Genomic DNA, 26,441 nt, shown 5'->3' on the forward strand with positions numbered 1-26,441 from the left:
TGTAATCAACTTTTTTCCTAACATATTGTTGCATAAAACATAATAATGGAATACACTATCCCACATTATATAGAAAACTATAGAACATAATTTATTCATACTGAAACATTCAGCAGAGACACGTGCAACACATAAAATGACAGTTTAACAAGTACTTATTTAACCAATTAGTTTCATAATCAAAAGTAACATTATTTATCTAATCATTTATTTTCATATGGTACTGTACAAATAGATATAAGAATCGGTGACAGTGCCTAATTAACAGTAAATCGAAAAGAAAAAACGAAATTATGCATACTGGAACATGCATCAAACAAACGTGCAACACATACAATATTAGTGGGCGTCTCATAGTTGCAACATGGATGTCTTCGGGCATTGCTATAACTTAAAGTGACTATGCTATAACTAACACTGATTTAAAATTATTGTTTATTCATCAATCCAACCTACAAGTGAAAGACAACAAACAACATGCAGAAACTAATTTGCAATCGTAGGGCTATCTAATCTAATACACACACAAACAAATCTAGTGTCATAGGCTTATCTAATCTAATACACGCACAAACGAAAAACATCTACTCCAACAGATGTAATGCGAAGATTATGCGCTAATTAATCTTAGTCTTATCGAATCTAACACACGCACAAAGAAAAGCATCATGCATGCGGTACGGTTGCCAACATACTGGATCGGTCGATGAAGATGGAAGTTGTCGGCGTTGTACCATGGATGCAGTTCATCCACGACGGCCAGCATGCACTGACGATCTGGATGTTCTCGACGATCTTGGTGGAGTTGGGCCGATGCTAGGGATGCAGCTATCGTTGACTCGGCGGTAGGAGCCGTCGTAGACGACATGAAAGACGATGCCGAGACTATATAGGAGGAGGAGGATCTCCTAGGTCGTCGTAACCACCAGGGAAAGTACGTCTGTGATCTTTGCCTTCCTTGGTTGAGGGGAGGCAGTACGTGCTCCTAAATTAAAGGGATAGGCTTCCCACGCTCGAGTTTTTTTTTTGTAGATTCTGATCCGGGAATTGTGTAACAAATCGCAGGAGCTCCTCTCTTTGAGCAACGAGGGGCTCGTTTCATGTACTTTTTTTCTTTTCTTTTTCATATTACAAAATTTTGATATCAAATAATTATTTCAAGTCAATCAAATGGCCCCAAATTTTTTTCACACAATGGGATGACCATGGACATCATGCGTGCCAATTCTCATCGATTTCCGACACTTGATGCATTTACTAGGATTTTGCCGGCGAAAAGAACCCGAAACGCTGCCCGGACGTGACGCAACGTTCGTTCGGTGTCAGGAATGGCTCACATGTTGCATGGGGGCCTACATTGGGCATCCTCACATGCTGCCAAAGTTTGGTGTCATTTCATGCAGGCCAGCACATAGCACATGTGCAATCACCATCATTCGGGTCTGCCGGAGGGGGGGCCCGAAGGACGTTGTTTTTCTGGACTCAACCAAATGGCCCTAAATTTTTTTTTCACACAATGGGATGACCATGGACATCATGCATGCCAATTCTCATCGATTTTTGACACTCGATGCATTTACTAGGATTTTGCCGGCGAAAAGAACCCGAAATGCTGCCCGGACGTGACGCAACGTTTGTTCGGCGTCAGGAATGGCTCACATGTTGCACGGGGGCCTACATTGGGCATCCTCACATGGTGCCAAAGTTTGGTGTCATTTCATGCAGGCCAGCACATAGCACATGTGCAATCACCATCATTCGAGTCTGCCGGAGGGGGAGCCCGAAGGACGTTGTTTTCTGGACTCAACCAAATGGCCCCAAATTTTTTTCACACAATGGGATGACCATGGACATCATGCATGCCAATTCTCATCGATTTCCGACACTCGATGCATTTACTAGGATTTTGCCGGCGAAAAGAACCCGAAATGCTGCCCGGACGTGACGCAACGTTCGTTTGGTGTCAGGAATGGCTCACATGTTGCATGGGGGCCTACATTGGGCATGCTCACATGGTGCCAAAGTTTGGTGTCATTTCATGCAGGCCAACACATGTGCAATCACCATCATTCGGGTCTACCGGAGGGGGAGCCCGAAGGACGTTGTTTTTCTGGACTCAACCAAATGGCCCCAAAAAAAATTCACACAATGGAATGACCATGGACATCATGCATGCCAATTCTCATCAATTTCCGACACTCGATGCATTTACTAGGATTTTGCCGGCAAAAAGAACCCGAAATGCTGCCCGGACGTGACGCAACGTTCGTTCAGTGTCAGGAATGGCTCACATGTTGCATGGGGGCCTATATTGGGCATCCTCACATGGTGTCAAAGTTTGGTGTCATTTCATGCAGGCCAGCACATAGCACATGTGCAATCACCATCATTCGGGTCTGCCGGAGGGGGAGCCCGAAGGACGTTGTTTTTATGGACTCAACCAAATGGCCCTAAATTTTTTTCACACAATGGGATGACCATGGACATCATGCATGCCAATTCTCATCGATTTCCGACACTCGATGCATTTACTAGGATTTTGCTGGCGAAAAGAACCCGAAATGCTGCCCGGACGTGACGCAACGTTCGTTCGGTGTCAGGAATGGCTCACATGTTGCATGGGGGCCTACATTGGGCATGCTCACATGGTGCCAAAGTTTGGTGTCATTTCATGCAGGCCAACACATAGCACATGTGCAATCACCATCATTCGGGTATGCCGGAGGGGGAGCCCGAAGGACGTTGTTTTTCTGGACTCAACCAAATGGCCCCAATTTTTTTTCACACAATGGGATGACCATGGACATCATGCATGCCAATTCTCATCGATTTCCGACACTCGATGCAATTACTAGGATTTTGCCGGCGAAAAGAACCCGAAATGCTGCCCGGACGTGACGCAACGTTCGTTCGGTGTCAGGAATGGCTCACATGTTGCATGGGGGCCTACATTGGGCATCCTCACATGGTGTCAAAGTTTGGTGTCATTTCATGCAGGCCAGCACATAGCACATGTGCAATCACCATCATTCGGGTCTGCCAGAGGGGGAGCCCGAAGGACGTTGTTTTTCTGGACTCAACCAAATGGCCCTAAATTTTTTTCACACAATGGGATGACCATGGACATCATGCATGCCAATTCTCATCAATTTCTGACACTCGATGCATTTACTAGGATTTTGCCGGCGAAAAGAACCCTAAACGCTGTCCGGACGTGACGCAACGTTCGTTCGGTGTCAGGAATGGCTCACATGTTGCATGGGGGCCTACATTGGGCATCCTCACATGGTGCCAAAGTTTGGTGCCATTTCATGCAGGTCAGCACATACCACATGTGCAATCACCATCATTCGGGTCTGCCGGAGGGGGAGCCCGAAGGACGTTGTTTTTCTGGACCCAATCAAATGGAATTTTGAAAATAGAATGAAAATTATATTTAAGAAGTGAAATAGAAGACAACATACATTCATGGAATTTTTATTTTTACAACTATAATAAGAAATAAAATACAAAACATATACTTCAATTTTAAAACTCTACGAAGAAATAACAAAGAAAAAGTATATTTGATATACCTTTTTTGAAATAGAAAATAGAAAAGATATATTATAATAAAGATGAAACATATTATATTGCATTTTTTGAATTTTAATACTGCGAGAATAACTGAAGGAGTAAAAATATATTAGATTTTAAATTATTGTATAGATAAAAAGAAAATAAATATTTAAATGAATAAGTGAAATATAAGAATTAATTTTTCGTAAACATTGAATAAGTGAAATATAACACATTGAAGGAGCTCGGTTTTAAATGTGGTAATAATCTGCGCGCGGGTGAGGCTGGCCTGCGACGGCCCACCCGAATTAGGCCCAAGCGAGCGTCGCGCTGGGCACATCCCAGCAGTGCTGGGAGTTTAGTCCCACTTCGCCAAGCGAGGGGAGTTCGCACCGGTTTATATACGGGGCTGAGCTTCCCTTTTCGAGTTCCTTTCTAAAGCGGGCAGCATATGCCTAACCCCGCCCGTCCCTGCCCAGTGGGGCCTACTAGTTGCCTATTATCACAATCTGGCGGGCCTGCATCCTGGCCCAATAAATGATTGGGTTGCTAGTCGTATGCTGGCCGTTGAATTGTGTAGTATGCAGCTAGTAGGCGGGCTTTTTTGGGGTCATATTTCACTTTTTGCATTTGTCACCATTATTTGTTGTTCTTCAAATCACCTCATAAAAGAATATAACACAACAATTTTTCGCACATTCATGAATTTTCTAACTGTCAGAACAAGTAATACAGAAAAATATATATGTGATTTAAATTTTTTTCAAAGATAAAACTAAAATTTTAAATTAAATATAAATTTTACGAAATATTTAAAATATTTGGACCAAACATTTCCACCATGTGAGGATACCCAAAGTAATTTTTTAAATTTGTATTCAATTTTTTGCATATGTCAAATGTCTAATTTTGCACACAAGTTTGAAACAAAATATGTCACATGTCAATTTTTTTGCATATGTCACATGTCAAATTTTGCAAACAAGTTTGAAGCATTAAATTTTCAAATTTTAAATTAAATATAAATTTTACAAAATATTTAAAATATTTGGACCAAGCATTTCCACCATGTGAGGATACCTAAAGTAATTTTATTTCATAGCCATGTTTGGCACATGTGGGTCACCATGTAGAACAAAAATTGGGTGATTTGAAGGTGGTGAAAAAAATCACGTATGTTCAAAACCTGGCTTAATAAGTTAGACCAAATGGCCCCTCCGGAATGCGATGATTTTTTCGACCACCGCCAAATCACCTCTATTTTGGCACACATGATCTCTTGCACAAACAAAGCTAGTTTTCCAAGGTTTTATATTTTTTTGAATTTTTTATTAATTTATAATGCCCTCTAGACTGACAGGTCAAACCATCGGTCTATACCTCAAGGGAGCATTGTAAAGTATTAATTTTCCAAATTTTATTTCATAGCCATGTTTGGCACGTGTGGGTAACCATGTACAACAAAAATTGGGTGATTCGGAGGTGGTGGAAAAAATCACGTATGTTCAAAACCTGGCTTAAATTAGACCAAATGGCCCCTCCGGAATGCGATGATTTTTTTGACCACCACCAAATCACCTCTATTTTGGCACACATGATCTCTTGCACAAACAAAGCTAGTTTTCCAAGGTTTTATATTTTTTTGAATTTTTTATTAATTTATAATTCCCTCTAGACTGACAGGTCAAACCATCGGTCTATACCTCAAGGGAGCATTGTAAACTATTAATTTTCCAAATTTTATTTCATAGCCATGTTTGGCACGTGTGGGTCACCATGTACAACAAAAATTGGGTGATTTGGAGGTGGTGGAAAAAATCACGTATGTTCAAAACCTGGCTTAAGTTAACCAAATGGCCCCTCCGGAATGCGATGATTTTTTCGACCACCTCCAAATCACCTCTATTTTGGCACACATGATCTATTGCACAAACAAAACTAGTTTTCCAAGGTTTTATATTTTTTTGAATTTTTTATTAATTTATAATGCCCTCTAGACTGATTGGTCAAACCATCGGTCTATACCTCAAGGGGGCATTGTAAAGTATTAATTTTCCAAATTTTATTTCATAGCCATGTTTGGCACATGTGGGTCACCATGTACAAAAAATTTGGGTCATTTGGAGGTGGTGGGAAAAATCACGTATGTTCAAAACCTGGCTTAAGTAGACCAAATGGCCCCTCCGGAATGCGATGATTTTTTTGACCACCTCCAAATCACCTCTATTTTGGCACACATGATCTCTTGCACAAACAAACCTAGTTTCCAAGGTTTTATATTTTTTTGAATTTTTTATTAATTTATAATGCCCTCTAGACTGACTAGTCAAGCCATCGGTCTATACCTCAAGGGGGCATTGTAAAGTATTAACTTTCCAAATTTTCTTTCATAGCCATGTTTGGCACATTTGGGTCACCATGTACAACAAAATTTGGGTGATTTGGAGGTGGTGGAAAAAATCACGTATGTTCAAAACCTGGCTTAAGTTAACCAAAAGGCCCCTCCGGAATGCGATGATTTTTTCGACCACCTCCAAATCACCTCTATTTTGGCTCACATGATCTCTTGCACACACAAAGCTAGTTTTCCAAGGTTTTATATTTTTTGAATTTTTTATTAATTTATAATGCCCTCTAGACTAACTGGTCAAACCATCGGTCTATACCTCAAGGGGGCATTGTAAACTATTAATTTTCCAAATTTTCTTTCATAGCCATGTTTGGCACATGTGGGTCACCATGTAAAACAAAATTTGGGTGATTTGGAGGTGGTGGAAAAAATCACGTATGTTAAAAAACTGGCTTAAGTTATGGCCCCTCCAGAATGCGATGATTGTTTCGACCACCTCCAAATCACCTCTATTTTGTCACACATGATCTCTTGCATAGACAAAGCTAGTTTTCCAAGGTTTTATATTTTTTTGAATGTTTCTTAATTTATAATGCCCTCTAGACTGACTGGTCAACCATTGGTCTATACCTCAAGGGGGCATTGTAAAGTATTAATTTTCCAAATTTTCTTTCATAGCCATGTTTGGCACGTGTGGGTCACCATGTAGAACAAAATTTGGGTGATTTGGAGGTGGTGGAAAAAATCACGTATGTTCAAAACCTGGCTTAAGTTAACCAAATGGCCCCTCCGGAATGCGATGATTTTTTCGACCACCTCCAACTCACCTCTATTTTGGCACACATGATCTCTTGCACAAACAAAGCTAGTTTTCCAAGGTTTTATATTTTTTTGAATTTTTATTAATTTATAATGCCCTCTAGACTGACTGGTCAAACCATCGGTCTATACCTCAAGGGGGCATTGTAAAGTATTAATTTTGCAAATTTTCTTTCATAGCCATGTTTGGCACATGTGGGTCACCATGTAAAACAAAATTTGGGTGATTTGGAGGTGGTGGAAAAAATCACGTATGTTCAATAACTGGCTTAAGTTAAATACCAAATGGCCCTTACGGAATGCGATGATTTTTTCGACCACCTCCAAATCATCTCTATTTTGGCACACATGATCTCTTGCACAAACAAAGTTAGTTTTCCAAGGTTTTATATTTTTTTGAATTTTTTATTAATTTATAATACCCTCTAGACTGACTGGTCAAACCATCGGTCCATACCTCAAGGGGGCATTGTAAAGTATTAATTTTCCAAATTTTATTTCATAGCCATGTTTGGCACATGTGGGTCACCATGTACAATAAAAATTGTTTGATTTGAAGGTGGTGGAAAAAATCACGTATGTTCAAAACCTGGCGTAATAAGTTAGACCAAATGGCCCCTCGTGAATGCGATGATTTTTTCGACCACCTCCAAATCACCTCTATTTTGGCACACATGATCTCTTGCACAAACAAAGCTAGTTTTCCAAGGTTTTATATTTTTTTGAAATTTTTATTAATTTATAATGCCCTCTAGACTAACTGGTCAAACCATCGGTCTATACCTCAAGCGAGCATTGTAAAGTATTAATTTTCCAAATTTTATTTCATAGCCATGTTTGGCACGTGTGGGTCACCATGTACAACAAAAATTGGGTGATTTGGAGGTGGTGGAAAAAATCACGTATGTTCAAAACCTAGCTTAAGTAGACCAAATGGCCCCTCCGGAATGCGATGATTTTTTTGACCACCACCAAATCACCTCTATTTTGGCACACATGATCTCTTGCACAAACAAAGCTAGTTTTCCAAGGTTTTATATTTTTTTGAATTTTTTATTAATTTATAATGCCCTCTAGACTGACAGGTCAAACCATCGGTCTATACCTCAAGGGAGCATTGTAAACTATTAATTTTCCAAATTTTATTTCATAGCCATGTTTGGCACGTGTGGGTCACCATGTACAACAAAATTTGGGTGATTTGGAGGTGGTGGAAAAAATCACGTATGTTCAAAACCTGGCTTAAGTTAACCAAATGGCCCCTCCGGAATGCGATGATTTTTTCGACCACCTCCAAATCACCTCTATTTTGGCACACATGATCTCTTGCACAAACAAAACTAGTTTTCCAAGGTTTTATATTTTTTTGAATTTTTTATTAATTTATAATGCCCTCTAGACTCACTGGTCAAACCATCGGTCTATACCTCAAGGGGGCATTGTAAAGTATTAATTTTCCAAATTTTATTTCATAGCTATGTTTGGCACATGTGGGTCACCATGTACAAAAAAATTTGGGTCATTTGGAGGTGGTGGAAAAAATCACGTATGTTCAAAACCTGGCTTAAGTTAACCAAAAGGCCCCTCCGGAATGCGATGATTTTTTCGACCACCTCCAAATCACCTCTATTTTGGCTCACATGATCTCTTGCACACACAAAGCTAGTTTTCCAAAGTTTTATATTTTTTTGAATTTTTTATTAATTTATAATGCCCTCTAGACTAACTGGTCAAACCATCAGTCTATACCTCAAGGGGGCATTGTAAACTATTAATTTTCCAAATTTTCTTTCATAGCCATGTTTGGCACATGTGGGTCACCATGTAAAACAAAATTTGGGTGATTTGGAGGTGGTGGAAAAAATCACGTATGTTCAAAAACTGGCTTAAGTTATGGCCCCTCCAGAATGCGATGATTTTTTCGACCACCTCCAAATCACCTCTATTTTGTCACACATGATCTCTTGCATAGACAAAGCTAGTTTTCCAAGGTTTTATATTTTTTTGAATGTTTTTTAATTTATAATGCCCTCTAGACTAACTGGACAAACCATCGGTCTATATACCTCAAGGGGGCATTGTAAACTATTAATTTTCAAAATTTTCTTTCGTAGCCATGTTTGGCACATGTGGGTCACCATGTACAAAAAAATTTGGATCATTTGGAGGTGGTGGAAAAAATCACGTATGTTCAAAACCTGGCTTAAGTAGACCAAATGGCGCCACCGGAATGCGATGATTTTTTTTGACTACCTCCAAATCACCTCTATTTTGGCACACATTATCTCTTGCACAAACAAACCTAGTTTCCAAGGTTTTATATTTTTTTGAATTTTTTATTAATTTATGATGCCCTCTAGACTGACTAGTCAAACCATCGGTCTATACCTGAAGGGGGCATTGTAAAGTATTAACTTTCCAAATTTTCTTTCATAGCCATGTTTGGCACATGTGGGTCACCATGTACAACAAAATTTGGGTGATTTGGAGGTGGTGGAAAAAATCACGTATGTTCAAAACCTGGCTTAAGTTAACCAAAAGGCCCCTCCGGAATGCGATGATTTTTTCGACCACCTCCAAATCACCTCTATTTTGGCTCACATGATCTCTTGCACACACAAAGCTAGTTTTCCAAGGTTTTATATTTTTTTGAATTTTTTATTAATTTATAATGCCCTCTAGACTAACTGGTCAAACCATCGGTCTATACCTCAAGGGGGCATTGTAAAGTATTAACTTTCCAAATTTTCTTTCATAGCCATGTTTGGCACATGTGGGTCACCATGTACAACAAAATTTGGGTGATTTGGAGGTGGTGGAAAAAATCACGTATGTTCAAAAACTGGCTTAAGTTATGGCCCCTCCAGAATGCGATGATTTTTTCGACCACCTCCAAATCACCTCTATTTTGTCACACATGATCTCTTGCATAGACAAAGCTAGTTTTCCAAGGTTTTATATTTTTTGAATGTTTTTTAATTTATAATGCCCTCTAGACTGACTGGTCAACCATTGGTCTATACCTCAAGGGGGCATTGTAAAGTATTAATTTTCCAAATTTTCTTTCATAGCCATGTTTGGCACGTGTGCGTCACCATGTAGAACAAAATTTGGGTGATTTGGAGGTGGTGGAAAAAATCACGTATGTTCAAAACCTGGCTTAAGTTAACCAAATGGCCCCTCCGGAATGCGATGATTTTTTCGACCACCTCCAAATCACCTCTATTTTGGCACACATGATCTCTTGCACAAACAAAGCTAGTTTTCCAAGGATTTATATTTTTTTGAATTTTTTATTAATTTATAATGCCCTCTAGACTGACTGGTCAAACCGTCGGTCTATACCTCAAGGGGGCATTGTAAAGTATTAATTTTCCAAATTTTCTTTCATAGCCATGTTTGGCACATGTGGTTCACCATGTAAAACAAAATTTGGGTGATTTGGAGGTGGTGGAAAAAATCACGTATGTTCAATAACTGGCTTAAGTAGACCAAATGGCCCTTCCGGAATGCGATGATTTTTTCGACCACCTCCAAATCATCTCTATTTTGGCACACATGATCTCTTGCACAAACAAAGCTAGTTTTCCAAGGTTTTATATTTTTTTGAATTTTTTATTAATTTATAATGCCCTCTAGACTGATTGGTCAAACCATCGGTCTATACCTCAAGGGGGCATTGTAAAGTATTAATTTTCCAAATTTTATTTCATAGCCATGTTTGGCACATGTGGGTCACCATGTACAAAAAAATTTGGGTCATTTGGAGGTGGTGGAAAAAATCACGTATGTTCAAAACCTGGCTTAAGTAGAGACCAAATGGCCCCTCCGGAATGCGATGATTTTTTTTGACCACCTCCAAATCACCTCTATTTTGGCACACATGATCTCTTGCACAAACAAACCTAGTTTCCAAGGTTTTATATTTTTTTGAATTTTTTATTAATTTATAATGCCCTCTAGACTGACTAGTCAAGCCATCGGTCTATACCTCAAGGGGGCATTGTAAAGTATTAACTTTCCAAATTTTCTTTCATAGCCATGTTTGGCACATGTGGGTCACCATGTACCACAAAATTTGGGTGATTTGGAGGTGGTGGAAAAAATCACGTATGTTCAAAACCTGGCTTAAGTTAACCAAAAGGCCCCTCCGGAATGCGATGATTTTTTTGACCAGCTCCAAATCACCTCTATTTTGGCACACATGATCTCTTGCACAGACAAAGCTAGTTTTCCAAGGTTTTATATTTTTTTTTAATTTTTTATTAATTTATAATGCCCTCTAGACTAACTGGTCAAACCATCGGTCTATACCTCAAGGGGGCATTGTAAACTATTAATTTTCCAAATTTTCTTTCATAGCCATGTTTGGCACATGTGGGTCACCATGTACAACAAAAGTTGGGTGATTTGGAGGTGGTGGAAAAAATCACGTATGTTCAATAACTGGCTTAAGTTAGACCAAATGGCCCTTCCGGAATGCGATGATTTTTTCGACCACCTCCAAATCATCTCTATTTTGGCACACATGATCTCTTGCACAAACAAAGCTAGTTTTCCAAGGTTTTATATTTTTTTGAATTTTTTTAATTTATAATGCCCTCTAGACTGACTAGTCAAACCATCAGTCTATACCTCAAGGGAGCATTGTAAACTATTAATTTTCCAAATTTTATTTCATAGCCATTTTGGCACGTGTGGATCACCATGTACAACAAAAATTGGGTGATTTGGAGGTGGTGGAAAAAATCACGTATGTTCAAAACCTGGCTTAAGTTAAGACCAAATGGCCCCTCCGGAATGCGATGATTTTTTCGACCACCTCCAAATCACCTCTATTTTGGCACACATGATCTCTTGCACAAATAAACCTAGTTTTATATATATATTTTAGGATCACGCGGGTATCTTGGAATCGTTCCGATGGTTTTATGATGAGAACATTGTCTTGGTGCCTCCTGTCAGGGGTTTAGTGGAAGTGTCCCGGGAGTTGAGCTCTGAGGTGTTGTCATCATAATTTTATCATTACAGTTCTGGAATACCTGAGTTTAGTACGCCGACATCGAAAATCTCTTTTATGCAGTTCGTTGGTGAGATAACCTCGACGCCACCCAGTACTGGGGCGGGAGTTCGAGAGTATCGCCATATTGTATAACGGATGCTTTTCGAAGGTTGAGGTAGATGGTTTCCGAAGGTTTCTTGGTTATGTGTTGAAGGATGGATACAGCTGGATGTAGGAATTGCTAGTTTGGGTGAGATATTATGCTTCCCCTATATCCCCAACACCTGATTGCATAACCGGAAAGGTTCGGGAGTTTCATAGGTGGGAATTCTAGTAGCTCTAGTTCTTCTTCCACGGATAATGGTTTGATATTGGGATTTCTTACCGATTATTCGTTCTTGATCCGTACCTTGTTGATTTATTTCTTTACCTTAATTCTACGTGGCTTCTCAATTTATGGATATGTGACCATTTCAAGAGGAATGCATTCGTTCATTTTGTCCGGATGTGAAGACTATATGTTGGAATTTTCATTCCGTTGGATTCAGCTTTCCATCCTCAAAGAAGTGGTCAAGTCGAGTGTGTCAACCAGATTCTTGAAGATATGCTCAGGGCTTGTGTGATCTCCTTCGGCATGAAGTGGGAGGATTGTCTTCCTTATGCTGAATTCTCCTACAACAACAGTTTTCAAGCAAGTTCGGGCAAGGCCCCTTTTGAAATTCTGTACGGCAGGAAGTGCCGTACCCCTCTCAACTGGTCTGAAACCGGTGAACGTTAGCTTTTGGGTAATGACTTAATCACAGAGGCAGACGAAATGTGCAAAGTCATTCGTGATAACCTCAAAGCAGCCCAATCCCGTTAGAAGAGCTACTATGATAGTAAGCACCGCGATTTGGCTTTCGAGATCGGAGATCATGTTTACCTCCGCGTCTCTCCTATGAAAGGTACTCGTCGCTTCGGTATCAAAGGGAAGCTTGCCCCTAGATATGTGGGACCTTTCAAGATTGTCAGCAAGAGAGGCGACCTCGCCTATCAACTCGAGCTTCCTTCAAACTTTGCAAATGTTCATGACGTGTTCCATGTCTCTCAGCTTCAAAAGTGCTTCAAGACTCCTGACCGCACCGTCAACTTCGAGGACATTGAGCTCCAAGAAGATCTCTCTTATCGTGAGCACCCAGTTGCTATTCTTGAAGAGACTGAACGCAAGACTCGCAACAAGTCAATCAAATTTCTCAAAGTCAAGTGGTCACACCATTCCGACGTGAAGCTACCTGGGAACGCGAGGATCACCTCCGTTCTGAGTACCCGGCGTTCTTTCAGTCCTAGATCTCGGGACGAGATCCTTTCGTAGTGGTGGAGTGTTGTAACACCCCGGATGTAACTTTCCCTATTTGTACTCCAACTCTTGCCGTTTTCAGCGTTAAGTTATATTTATTTTCTCGGGTTCGGGTCTTTGTCTCCGTGTGTTGTTATCGTTGTCATGCATCTCATATCATGTCATCATGTGCATTGCATTTGCATACGTGTATGTCTCATGCATTCGAGCATTTTCCCCGTTGTCCGTTTTGCATTCCGGCGCTTCGTTCTCCTCCGGTGGCCATTTCTAGCTTTCTTTCGTGTGTGGGGATTAAACATTTCCGGATTGGACCGAGACTTGCCAAGCGGCCTTGGTTAACTACCGGTAGACCGCCTGTCAAGTTTCGTACCATTTGGACTTCGTTGTTACCCCAACGGTTAACCGAGGGACCGAAAAGGCCTCGTGCGTGTTGCAGCCCAACACCCCTCCAATTTGGCCCAAAACCCACCAAACTCTGCTCCATGTCCTAAAGCGTTCGATCACAATCGCGTGGCCGAAAACTGCACCTCATTTGGACTCTCCTAGCCCCCTCTACCTATAAATATGTGCTCCCCTCCCGAAATTCGCGGATGAACCCTAGCCATCTTCCTCCTCGCGCCACCGGACGTGTCCATCCCGCCGCTGGACGTGTCCACCACCGCCGCCACATCACCCCGACGAATCAGGGTCCGCCACATCAGCCGCGCCACCGCTCCGGCCCAATCGGACGCCGCCACCTCATCCCAGCCGCCTCCTCTCTCTCCTCCCCACCGCGCCGGCCCGCGGGGCCCGAGGCAGGCCCGCGCGGGCCCAGATCCGTCGCCGCCCGGCCGAGCTGCCCGAGCCGCCCGGCTCCGCTCGCCTTGCCGGATCTTCGCCGTCGTCGGCGACCAACTCCGGCGACCGGAGCACGCCGCCGCCCATCCTCCGCCTCGCCAGCCTCCCGGCCTCGCGCCTTCGCCACCCGCCGCCAAGGCCAAGCTCGCCGGAGCCGGCCGCCGCCTCCACGCCGGCCCCGCCGCCCCGGCCATCGCCGGCCCCAGGTGACGCCGGCCGCCGCCTCCTCCCTCCACTCGCCGGCTGCTGCTTGCTTCTGCCCCGCCGAACAGCTACAGTGCCGCCGCCTCGGTTTCCGTGCAAACCCTAGATCTGGGGTTGTTTTTTTTCTCTAAGTCCTTAAATTTTCAGTCCATATGCCCCTGTTCGCGGCCCCGTAACTTTGCATCCGTAGCTCCGATTTGGGCATATAGCATATCAAAATGTTCATCTCAGAGAGTACATCATTTCATTCCATTGCATCATTTTCTTTGAGCTCATCTTGATGCCCGAAATGCTGTTCGAAGAGGGCTACTTGAGATAATTGTCAGATCTGTTACTCCGTTTAGCACTTTTGTCATTTTTGCCATGATTAATGTGTGCATGATATGTCCGTGAGTTCTTCATATGTTTTGTTAAGGGTTTTGTCATCTATCCAGAGGTGCAACCCATGTATTTTTAGGATGTGTGTGGTGACTTGTGCAAGCTTGCAAAGTGGTGCACTTGCTAATTCAGTTTTCAGGGACTTAGTGATTTCACTAAGTCCTGGGATTGTTTAGTTCATGATGCCATATGTTCTTGTTGTTTCCTAGTGATCCGTGCCTCTTTTGAGGATGATCAGTAAGGGATTTTTGTTAATATTGTAGTGCTCTATCCATCTGTGTCTTTGTTTGCAATTATGGAGCACCTAGCTTGAGTCAATCGAGCTCTACTTTTGCTTCGTTGTGAATCTGGTCAGATCGTCAACTTGTTTGCGATTTTGCCGATGTTATTGTAGTTGATCCGTGCATGCTATGCTATTGTTCTTGCCATGTCTAGCTTGTATTTTGTGCCTTCTTGATGTATGTATGCTTGTCTTGCCATGACTTGCACCGCGGTGAGTGCATCGAGCTCGTAAACATGCCTTCGTGAGTTATGTTTCAGCATGTCCCAGTTTTCACTAAATTTGAAAACTGATTATGTTTTTGCTATGTTCGTGTGCCCGTTAGTATATTTTGTGATCCCTTTTGGCTCAAGGTCACTAAGGGACTTTTGTTAAGCTTGTTGAGTAGCTCCATGCCATGTCTTTCTTTGTCATGTTCAGGTCCTGTAGCATGTTGTTTTGTTGCTCCGAAGAGGGCTATATGATCTGAAATTCCAGACAAGTGTTGATTTCACTAAGTCTGAGATCTGTTTTACCATTTGCGTTTTTGCCATGCTTGTTTGAACCTGTTAATGGATGAATTGGCCGTAGCTCAGTGCTAGACTTTTGTTAAGCATCTTGTATGCATCCCTGCCATGTATTTTGATGCCATGTTTGGGAGCTGTAGCATGTTCATCTCATTGCATTAAGATGCCTACTTGCTGTAAATCGCAGACCGGTGTCATATTTGAATCGCTTGCCATTTCCAAACCGTAACTCCGATTCCGGCGTTCTTTATATCGTTTTCAAGCGATTTCATCTCATATTTATAGTGGAACCCTTGGAATTCCAAGTTGAGGCCAGGTTCATGCATCTGCTGTCATATCTTGCATTTGGTATCCCGCATAGCATGTCATCTTTGCATCGTGTTGTTTGAGTTTGCACGTGGTTGATTGTGTCCTTGTTGCTTGTTTGTCTTGTTTGGGTAGAGCCGGGAGACGAGTTCGCTAACGAGGAGCCCGTTGAGTTTGCTTTTGAGGATCCAGTCAACTCTGACAACTGTGCAGGCAAGATGATCATACCCTCGAAATCACTACTATCTTTGCTATGCTAGTTTGCTCGCTCTTTTGCTATGCCAATGCTACGATGCCTACCACTTGCTTGCAAGCCTCCCAAATTTCCATGACAAACCTCTAACCCACCTTTGTCCTAGCAAACCGTTGATTGGCTATGTTACCGCTTTGCTCAGCCCCTCTTATAGCGTTGCTAGTTGCAGGTGAAGATTGGAGGCCGTTCCTTGTTGGAACATTGTTTTACTTGTTGGGATATCATTATTTTTGCCATGTTATCTTAATGCATCTATATACTTGGTAAAGGGTGGAAGCCTCGGCCTCTCGCCTAGTGTTTTGTTCCACTCTTGCCGCCCTAGTTTCCGTCATATCGGTGTTATGTTCCCGGATTTTGGCGTTCCTTACGCGGTTGGGTTATAATGGGAACCCCTTGATAGTTCGCCTTGACTAAAGCTTTTCCAGCAATGCCCAACATTGGTGTTACCATTCGCCACCTAGCCTTTTCTTTCCCTTGGGTTCTGCAGACTCAAGGGTCATCTTATTTTAACCCCCCCCCCCCGGGCCAGTGCTCCTCTGAGTGTTGGTCCAACCGAGCGATGTCCGGGGCTACCAGGGGCAACTCTGGGCTAGCCTACCCGACGTCTTGCTCATCTGAGTGTGTCCTGAGAAAGAGATATGTGCAGCTCCTATCGGGATTTGTCGGCACATTCGGGCGGTGTTGCTGGTCTTGTTTTAACCTGTCGAAGTGTCTTGAGTTACCGAGATACCGAGTCTGATCGGAATGTCTTGGGAGGAGGTCTATTACTTCGTTGACCGTGAGAGCTTGTCATGGGCTAAGTTGGGACTCCCCTTTAGGGATTGAACTTTCGAAAGCTGTGCCCATGGTTATGGGCAGATGGGAATTTGTTAATGTCCGGTTGTAGATAACTTGAACCTTAATTTAATTAAAATGAATCAACTGAGTGTGTTACCGTGATGGCCTCTTCTCGGCAGAGTCCGGGAAGTGGACACGGTGTTGGAGTAATGTTTGCGCAGGTTGTTCTCTAGCTTCTCGCTCGTGCTTTGCCTCCTCTTCTCGCTCTCTTTTGCGAATAAGTTAGCCACCATATTTGCTAGTCGCTTGCTGCAGCTCCACTCATATTTTACCCTGCCTTACCTATAAGCTTAAATAGTCTTGATCGCGAGGGTGCGAGATTGCTGAGTCCCCGTGGCTCACAGATTACTTATGCCAGATGCAGGACCTGATGATTCTGCTCCAGGAGACGCGTACGAGCTCAAGTGGGAGTTTGACGAAGACTCTCAACGATACTATGTTTCCTTTCCCGATGATCAGTAGTGGTGCCCAGTTGGGGGTGAACGGGACCGTTGTCGCATGTTGGGTTCTCTTTTATTTTGACGCCGTAGTCGGGCCTTGAGTGTATGGATGATGTAATGTTATTTATGTACTTGATTGACATGGCGAGTGTAAGCCAACTATGTTATCTCCCCTTTTATTATTATTACATGGGATGTTGTGAAGATTGCCTAACTTGCGACATATGCCTTCAATGCGATTATGTCTCTAAGTCGTGCCTCGACACGTGGGAGCTATAGTCGCATCGAGGGTGTTATAAGTTGGTAATCAGAGCCTTCCCCGACCTTAGGAGCCCCATTGCTTGATCGTTTTTAGCGGCCGAGTTGTGTCTAGAAAAATGTTTTGAGTCATTTAGGAATTATATATCGGAGAGTTTAGGAATTCTTTTTACTTCCCAGTCTCCTCATCGCTCTGGTAAGGCATCCTGACGTAGAGTTTTGACTCTTCTCTTCTCAAATTTCACTAAAAAAAATTTAGGATCACGCAGGTATCTTGGAATCGTTCCGATGGTTTTATGATGAGAACGTTGTCTTGGTGCCTCCTGTCAGGGGTTTAGTGGAAGTGTCCCGGGGAGTTGAGCTCTGAGGTGTTGTCATCATAATTTTATTGTTACAGTTCTGGAATACCTGAGTTTAGTACGCCGACATCGAAAATCTCTTTTATGCAGTTCGTTGGTGAGATAACCTCGACGCCACCCAGTACTGGGGCGGGAGTTCGAGAGTATCGCCATATTGTATAACGGATGCTTTTCGAAGGTTGAGGTAGATGGTTTCCGAAGGTTTCTTGGTTATGTGTTGAAGGATGGATACAGCTGGATGTAGGAATTGCTAGTTTGGGTGAGATATTATGCTTCCCCTATATCCCCAACACCTGATTGCATAACCGGAAAGGTTCGGGAGTTTCATAGGTGGGAATTCTAGTAGCTCTAGTTCTTCTTCCACGGATAATGGTTTGATATTGGGATTTCTTACCGATTATTCGTTCTTGATCCGTACCTTGTTGATTTATTTCTTTACCTTAATTCTACGTGGCTTCTCAATTTATGGATATGTGACCATTTCAAGAGGAATGCATTTGTTCATTTTGTTCGGATGTGAAGACTATATGTTGCAATTTTCATTCCGTTGGATTCAGCTTTCCATCCTCAAACAAGCGGTCAAGTCGAGCGTGTCAACCAGATTCTTGAAGATATGCTCAGGGCTTGTGTGATCTCCTTCGGCATGAAGTGGGAGGATTGTCTTCCTTATGCTGAATTCTCCTACAACAACAGTTTTCAAGCAAGTTCGGACAAGGCCCCTTTTGAAATTCTGTATGGCAGGAAGTGTCGTACCCCTCTCAACTGGTCTGAAACCGGTGAACGTCAGCTTTTGGGTAATGACTTAATCACAGAGGCAGAAGAAATGTGCAAAGTCATTCGTGATAACCTCAAAGCAGCCCAATCCCGTCAGAAGAGCTACTATGATAGTAAGCACCGCGATTTGGCTTTCGAGATCGGAGATCATGTTTACCTCCGCGTCTCTCCTATGAAAGGTACTCGTTGCTTCGGTATCAAAGGGAAGCTTGCCCCTAGATACGTGGGACCTCTCAAGATTGTCAGCAAGAGAGGCGACCTCGCCTATCAACTCGAGCTTCCTTCAAACTTTGCAAATGTTCATGACGTGTTCCATGTCTCTCAGCTTCGAAAGTGCTTCAAGACTCCTGACCGCACCGTCAACTTCGAGGACATTGAGCTCCAAGAAGATCTCTCTTATCGTGAGCACCCAGTTGCTATTCTTGAAGAGACTGAACGCAAGACTCGCAACAAGTCAATCAAATTTCTCAAAGTCAAGTGGTCACACCGTTCCGACCGTGAAGCTACCTGGGAACGCGAGGATCACCTCCGTTCTGAGTACCCGTCGTTCTTTCAATCCTAGATCTCGGGACGAGATCCTTTTGTAGTGGTGGAGTGTTGTAACACCCCGGATGTAACTTTCCCTATTTGTACTCCAACTCTTGCCGTTTCCGGCATTAAGTTATATTTATTTTCTCATGTTCGGGTCTTTGTCTCCGTGTGTTGTTATCGTTGTCATGCATCTCATATCATGTCATCATGTGCATTGCATTTGCATACGTGTTCGTCTCATGCATTCGAGCATTTTCCCCATTGTCCGTTTTGCATTCCGGCGCTTCGTTCTCATCCGGTGGCCATTTCTAGCTTTCTTTCGTGTGTGGGGATTAAACATTTCCGGATTGGACCGAGACTTGCCAAGCGGCCTTGGTTAACTACCGGTAGACCGCCTGTCAAGTTTCGTACCATTTGGACTTCGTTTGGTACCCCAACGGTTAACCGAGGGACCGAAAAGGCCTCATGCGTGTTGCAGCCCAACATCCCTCCAATTTGGCCCAAAACCCACCAAACTCAGCTCCATGTCCTAGAGCGTTCGATCACGATCGCGTGGCCGAAAACCGCACCTCATTTGGACTCTCCTAGCCCCCTCTACCTATAAATATGTGCTTCGCTCCCGAAATTCGCGGATGAACCCTAGCCATCTTCCTCCTCGCGCCACCGGACGTGTCCATCCCGCCGCTGGACGTGTCCACCGCCGCCGCCACATCACCCCGACGAATCAGGGTCCGCCACATCAGCCGCGCCACCGCTCCGGCCCAATCGGACGCCGCCACCTCATCCTAGCCGCCTCCTCTCTCTCCTCCCCACCGCGCCGTCCCGCGGGGACCGAGGCAGGCCCGCGCGGGCCCAGATCCGCCGCCGCCCGGCCGAGATGCCCGAGCCGCCCGGCTCCGCTCGCCTTGCCGGATCTTCGCCGTCGCCGGCGACCGGAGCACGCCGCCGCCCGTCCACCGCCTCGCCAGCCTCCCGGCCTCGCGCCTCCGCCGCCCGCCGCCAAGGCCAAGCTCGCCGGAGCCGGCCGCCGCCTCCACGCCGGCCCCGCCGCCCTGGCCATCGCCGGCCCCAGGCGACGCCGGCCGCCGCCTCCTCCCTCCACTCACCGGCTGCTGCTTGCTTCTTCCCCGCCGAACAGCTACAGTGCCGCCGCCGCCTCGGTTTCCGTGCAAACCCTAGATCTGGGGTTGTTTTTTTCTCTAAGTCCTTAAATTTTCAGTCCATATGCCCCTGTTCGCGGCCCCGTAACTTTGCATCCGTAGCTCCGATTTGGGCATATAGCATATCAAAATGTTCATCTCAGAGAGTACATCATTTCATTCCATTGCATCATTTTCTTTGAGCTCATCTTGATGCCCGAAATGCTGTTAGAAGAGGGCTACTTGAGATAATTTTCAGATCTGTTACTCTGTTTAGCACTTTTGTCATTTTTGCCATGATTAATGTGTGCATGATATGCCCGTGAGTTCTTCATATGTTTTGTTAAGGGTTTTGTCATCTATCCAGAGGTGTAACCCATGTATTTTTAGGATGTGTGTGGTGACTTGTGCAAGCTTGCAAAGTGGTGCACTTGCTAATTCTGTTTTCAGGGACTTAGTGATTTCACTAAGTCCTGGGATTGTTTAGTTCATGATGCCATATGTTCTTGTTGTTTCCTAGTGATCCGTGCCTCTTTTGAGGATGATCAGTAAGGGATTTTTGTTAATATTGTAGTGCTCTATCCATCTGTGTCTTTGTTTACAATTATGGAGCACCCTAGCTTGTGTCAATCGAGCTCTACTTTTGCTTCATTGCGAATCTGGTCAGATCGTCAACTTGTTTGCGATTTTGCCGATGTTATTCTAGTTGATCCGTGCATGCTATGCTATTGTTCTTGCCATGTGTAGCTTGTGTTTTGTGCCTTCTTGATGGATGTATGCTTGTCTTGCCATGACTTACACCGCGGTGAGTGCATCGAGCTCGTAAACATGCCTTCGTGAGTTATGTTTCAGCATGTCCCAGTTTTCACTAAATCTGAAAACTGATTATGTTTTTGCTATGTTCGTGTGCTTGTTAGTATATTTTGTGATCCCTTTTGGCTCAAGGTCACTAAGGGACTTTTGTTAAGCTTGTTGAGTAGCTCCATGCCATGTCTTTCTTTGTCATGTTCAGGTCCTGTAGCATGTTGTTTTGTTGCTCCGAAGAGGGCTATATGATCTGAAATTCCAGACAAGTGTTGATTTCACTAAGTCTGAGATCTGTTTTACCATTTGCGTTTTTGCCATGCTTGTTTGAACCTGTTAATGGATGAATTGGCCGTAGCTCAGTGCTAGACTTTTGTTAAGCATCTTGTGTGCATCCCTGCCATGTATTTTGATGCCATGTTTGGGAGCTGTAGCATGTTCATCTCATTGCATTTAGATGCCTACTTGCTGTAAATCGCAGACCGGTGTCATATTTGAATCGCTTGCCATTTCCAAACCGTAACTCCGATTCCGGCGTTCTTTATATCGTTTTCAAGCGATTTCATCTCATATTTACAGTGACACCCTTGGAATTCCAAGTTGAGGCCAGGTTCATGCATCTCCTGTCATATCTTGCATTTGGCATCCCGCATAGCATGTCATCTTTGCATCGTGTTGTTTGAGTTTGCAGGTGGTTGATTGTGTCCTTATTGCTTGTTTGTCTTGTTTGGTTAGAGCCGGGAGACGAGTTCGCTAACGAGGAGCCCGTTGAGTTTGCTTTTGAGGATCCAGTCAACTCTGACAATTGTGCAGGCAAGATGATCATACCCTCGAAATCACTACTATCTTTGCTATGCTAGTTTGCTCGCTCTTTTGCTATGCCAATGCTACGATGCCTACCACTTGCTTGCAAGCCTCCCAAATTTTCATGACAAACCTCTAACCCACCTTTGTCCTAGCAAACCGTTGATTGGCTATGTTACCGCTTTGCTCAGCCCCTCTTATAGCGTTGCTAGTTGCAGGTGAAGATTGGAGGCCGTTCCTTGTTGGAACATTGTTTTACTTGTTGGGATATCATTATTTTTGCCATGTTATCTTAATGCATCTATATACTTGGTAAAGGGTGGAAGGCTCGGCCTCTCACCTAGTGTTTTGTTCCACTCTTGCCGCCCTAGTTTCCGTCATATCGGTGTTATGTTCCCGGATTTTGGCGTTCCTTACGCGGTTGGGTTATAATGGGAACCCCTTGATAGTTCGCCTTGATTAAAGCTTTTCCAGCAATGCCCAACATTGGTCTTACCATTCGCCACCTAGCCTTTTCTTTCCCTTGGGTTCTGCAGACTCAAGGGTCATCTTATTTTAACCCCTCCCCCCCGGGCCAGTGCTCCTCTGAGTGTTGGTCCAACCAAGCGATGTCCGGGGCTACCAGGGGCAACTCTGGGCTAGCCTACCCGACGTCTTGCTCATCTGAGTGTGTCCTGAGAAAGAGATATGTGCAGCTCCTATCGGGATTTGTCGGCACATTCGGGCGGTGTTGCTGGTCTTGTTTTAACCTGTCGAAGTGTCTTGAGTTACCGAGATACCGAGTATGATCGGAATGTCTTGGGAGGAGGTCTATTCCTTCATTGACCGTGAGAACTTGTCATGGGCTAAGTTGGGACTCCCCTGCAGGGATTGAACTTTCGAAAGCCGTGCCCGCGGTTATGGGTAGATGGGAATTTGTTAATGTCCAGTTGTAGATAACTTGAACCTTAATTTAATTAAAATGAATCAACTGAGTGTGTTACCGTGATGGCCTCTTCTCGGCAGAGTCCGAGAAGTGGACACGGTGTTGGAGTAATGTTTGCGCAGGTTGTTCTCTAGCTTCTCGCTCGTGCTTTGCCTCCTCTTCTCGCTCTCTTTTGCGAATAAGTTAGCCACCATATTTGCTAGTCGCTTGCTGCAGCTCCACTCATATTTTACCCTGCCTTACCTATAAGCTTAAATAGTCTTGATCGCGAGGGTGCGAGATTGCTGAGTCCCCGTGGCTCACAGATTACTTACGCCAGATGCAGGACCTGATGATTCCGCTCCAGGAGACGCGTACGAGCTCAAGTGGGAGTTCGACGAAGACTCTCAACGATACTATGTTTCCTTTCCCGATGATCAGTAGTGGTGCCCAGTTGGGGGTGAACGGGAACGTTGTCGCATGTTGGGTTCTCTTTTATTTTAGCACCGTAGTCGGGCCTTGAGTGTATGGATGATGTAATGTTATTTATGTACTTGATTGACATGGCGAGTGTAAGCCAACTATGTTATCTCCCCTTTTATTATTATTACATGGGATGTTGTGAAGATTGCCTAACTTGCGACATATGCCTTCAATGCGATTATGTCTCTAAGTCGTGCCTCGACACATGGGAGCTATAGTCGCATCGAGGGTGTTATACTAGGGCAACTACATGTCAGGGTTTCTCAGGACCTTGTGGAGGGCAGAATGCTGAGCCCTGATCTTGTAGTCATGACTGCTGATGGATGTAGCCCGACAATGCTCCATCAGATGCTCCAGCAACCCAGACCTGGGCTTGGGCCTGCTGCAGTAGGGGCACCGGTACTTGTCAGACCTCCAGTTGTAGTACCTAGCAGATCCTTGGGCCCTGATCTTCAGCACCTCCTTCTCTTCAAACGACTCGACGTTCCCCTCGACCACATCATCTCCAGATTGATACTGCACACATTAATGACTGACATTAATACATTATGCATTCAAATACTACAAACATCTAACACTAAGTCAATGCACAAATAACATTTCAGCTAGGCCTTACCTCGTATGGCTCATCCTCATCACTGTCATAAGGGTAGTAGCCAGATGAGTCCCACTTCCTCTTCTTGCCAACAAGATCCTCCTTCTGCTATATTGTCAACCAAGCAAGTCATTTACAAGGAATTGAATTGCAGTTCAAATAATGTCATTACAAACAAGTTGATTTTGCATAATGATGGAAAGCTCCTAACTATATTTCATACACTATATATGAAGCTATATACATACTAAACAATTGGCTTATGAAAATACAAGTTCATTCATATGGACATACAATTTCAGTTTTTGCTTTTGAACATGCATATGAAGGTATAAATGAATATCATTCCTCTCTTATTAACCCATGATATAGCAGTTTTTGACAGACAATGCAAATAGGACCTTTATATATAACTTCACAAACATGTCAGGTTTTCATTTCATTTGTAAATCTTAATAAATATTTAGTTCAGAGCAGTTCTCAATGATTACTCATAAGTCAGAATAAGTGAAATGGTGAAGCCTAACTCCTACATCTAATTAAAATACCCTATCTCCAGCATCTAATTAAAAAACACTAACTCCTAGATCCACTGGAACATTGAATCACAAAATTTACTTACATAATCATTGGATATAAATGAATCCACTACAAATAACACTAACTCATGCATCTAATTAAAATATCATAACTCTTACTTCTACTGCATCATTCAGTCACACCATTTAATTACATTTATCTCTACCTATATATGAATCCAATACAGAAGAAACCTAACTAAACATCTAATTAAAAAACACTAACTAGTACATCTACTACACATTCAATCACAGAATCTATATAACTGTCTATAAATGAATAATACAATAAACCTTAACTAATCAACTAATTTAAAAACCATAACTACTACATCTACTAGATGATTCAATCATAGGTCCAACATATAACTGGCTATAAATGAATCCAATACAAGAAAACCCTAACTAAACATCTAATTAAAAAACCCTAGCTACTACATCTATTGGATGATTCATATGACATTCATGCATGGAGTTATGCAACAACAATTTAATATGAGTTGGTCATCTGGCATAGTTGCATGTCTAGCAAACCTACTTATGGTTCACTTTATAAGTACAGGAATCCTACAGATCAAAAATAAGCCTACCTACAATTTGAGTTTATGGATAATGAAGTGAAGCTCCTAACTATTTTGAAATTGTGCACTAGTTAAACATACTGTGTTCATTTCAACAATTAATTGATAGACTTCAAATGAACGAAGTAGGATTTTAACCTCATTTGTACAATATCAACTTTAATAGATACACTGGGTGGCGGCTCAGCCCCTGTCGTGGCCCACGGAGGGAATATGCAAAACAAATCTAACAACATATACAGCACATAAAAAAATCTGAGCACATGAGGCAATCCAGATTCCAATATAAAAAACCTGACTCTCATTATGATCTCTCTAGCATTCAACCACGAATCAACTACAAAAAACCCTAACTCTCAAATGGGGTTCCCCATTCAATCAAAAAACCCTAACAAGCAGAAGGGGGTGCCGCATTCAATCACAGATCTACAATAAAAAAAACCTATCTACTAAATCTTCTGCTTATCAACTACAACTATGAGAGGAGGGGAACGAGAAGCATTACCACATCCACCACCTGCTTGTCGCTCGCCTCCGCACCTGCATCCAGTGCGCCGCCAGATGCCGTCACCACCAGGTCCGGCACGACGGAGTCCGAGCCCACCACCCTCTGCTCCACCAGATCCGCCGCCGCAGCGACCGATCCAGCGACTGCGGGTGCAGCATCTCCCGCACCGCCGACGGCGGCCACTTCTTGGACGGCATCTGCCGCGGTGTTCGCGGCCTCGACCGCAACTCCGTGCGCAGCGGCGGCAGCGCCACCACCTTGCGCCATCGAAGCCTAAGAGAACCCACCGGAGAGAGGGAGGCGGTGGGGTTGAGCGAGTAGGTGCGGTGGCGGGGCGATGGAGAAGAGGGGGAGACGATGCGGCAAGGAGAGAGGGAGTGAGCCGATTTGGGGGGAAATGGTGGGGGCGATGCGGCCGGTGGTGGTTCCCCTCCCTCTTTATAGGATGTGACGTTTTTGGAAGTTTTCATGCGCCGTGTGGCCGCGTGGCTAGCCCACGACCGCCGCACGTGATGAGGGAAAACGATACGCCCACGCCCACGACCGCCGCACGTGACAAGGAAAAACGATACGCCCACGTACAATACATGTATACCCTCAGTGTACAAAAGTAATCGGGCCGGTGCGGGCTTGTACAGGGCTGTACCCGCGCTCTCCGCGGGCATAAAGAGACAATCGTGCCCCTCTTCATGAATCGTTTTTGACAGATCTCAGTCGTCCTTGTGTTTCTCCCCCTCGCGTTCAACCCAGGGGGGGAGCACCGGAGCAGAAACGCACACAACATTATCATATACCAGACATGTTTTAGCCACCTCTATATTGTGTCATGATCCACTAACTTCTTTAATCAAAATGAGTGGTGCATGCATAATAATGAAAAGAGAACATTTTATGTGAAATGTATGCGCCATACTAGCGGCCAGAAAGTCACCTAGGCCTGAGGCCTGCCACTCAGTCCCGAGAGTCTCGCAAACATAGCTCTAGAGGAATCAATGGTGGGGCGAAACAAGATATGTG

General features: G+C 43.7%; 1 protein-coding gene across 1 annotated transcript; it reads right to left on the reverse strand.

Moving 5' to 3' along the window:
• Nucleotides 1-23,408: 23,408 nt before the first annotated feature.
• LOC147990085 (uncharacterized) lies at nucleotides 23,409-25,769 on the reverse strand. The gene is made up of 3 exons (XM_087537056.1): nucleotides 25,422-25,769; nucleotides 23,779-23,865; nucleotides 23,409-23,678 (listed from the first exon to the last, which is right to left on the reverse strand). Exons 1-3 carry the CDS (start codon nucleotides 25,689-25,691, stop codon nucleotides 23,409-23,411), a joined length of 627 nt encoding a protein of 208 aa, XP_087393182.1. The 5' UTR covers nucleotides 25,692-25,769.
• Between the last annotated feature and the right edge of the window lie 672 nt (nucleotides 25,770-26,441).

The sequence above is a fragment of the Triticum urartu genome, chromosome 1A, assembly GCF_056163025.1.
Source record: "Triticum urartu cultivar PI428250 chromosome 1A, HENAU_Tu73, whole genome shotgun sequence".
In the NCBI taxonomy this organism is placed as follows: domain Eukaryota; kingdom Viridiplantae; phylum Streptophyta; class Magnoliopsida; order Poales; family Poaceae; genus Triticum; species Triticum urartu.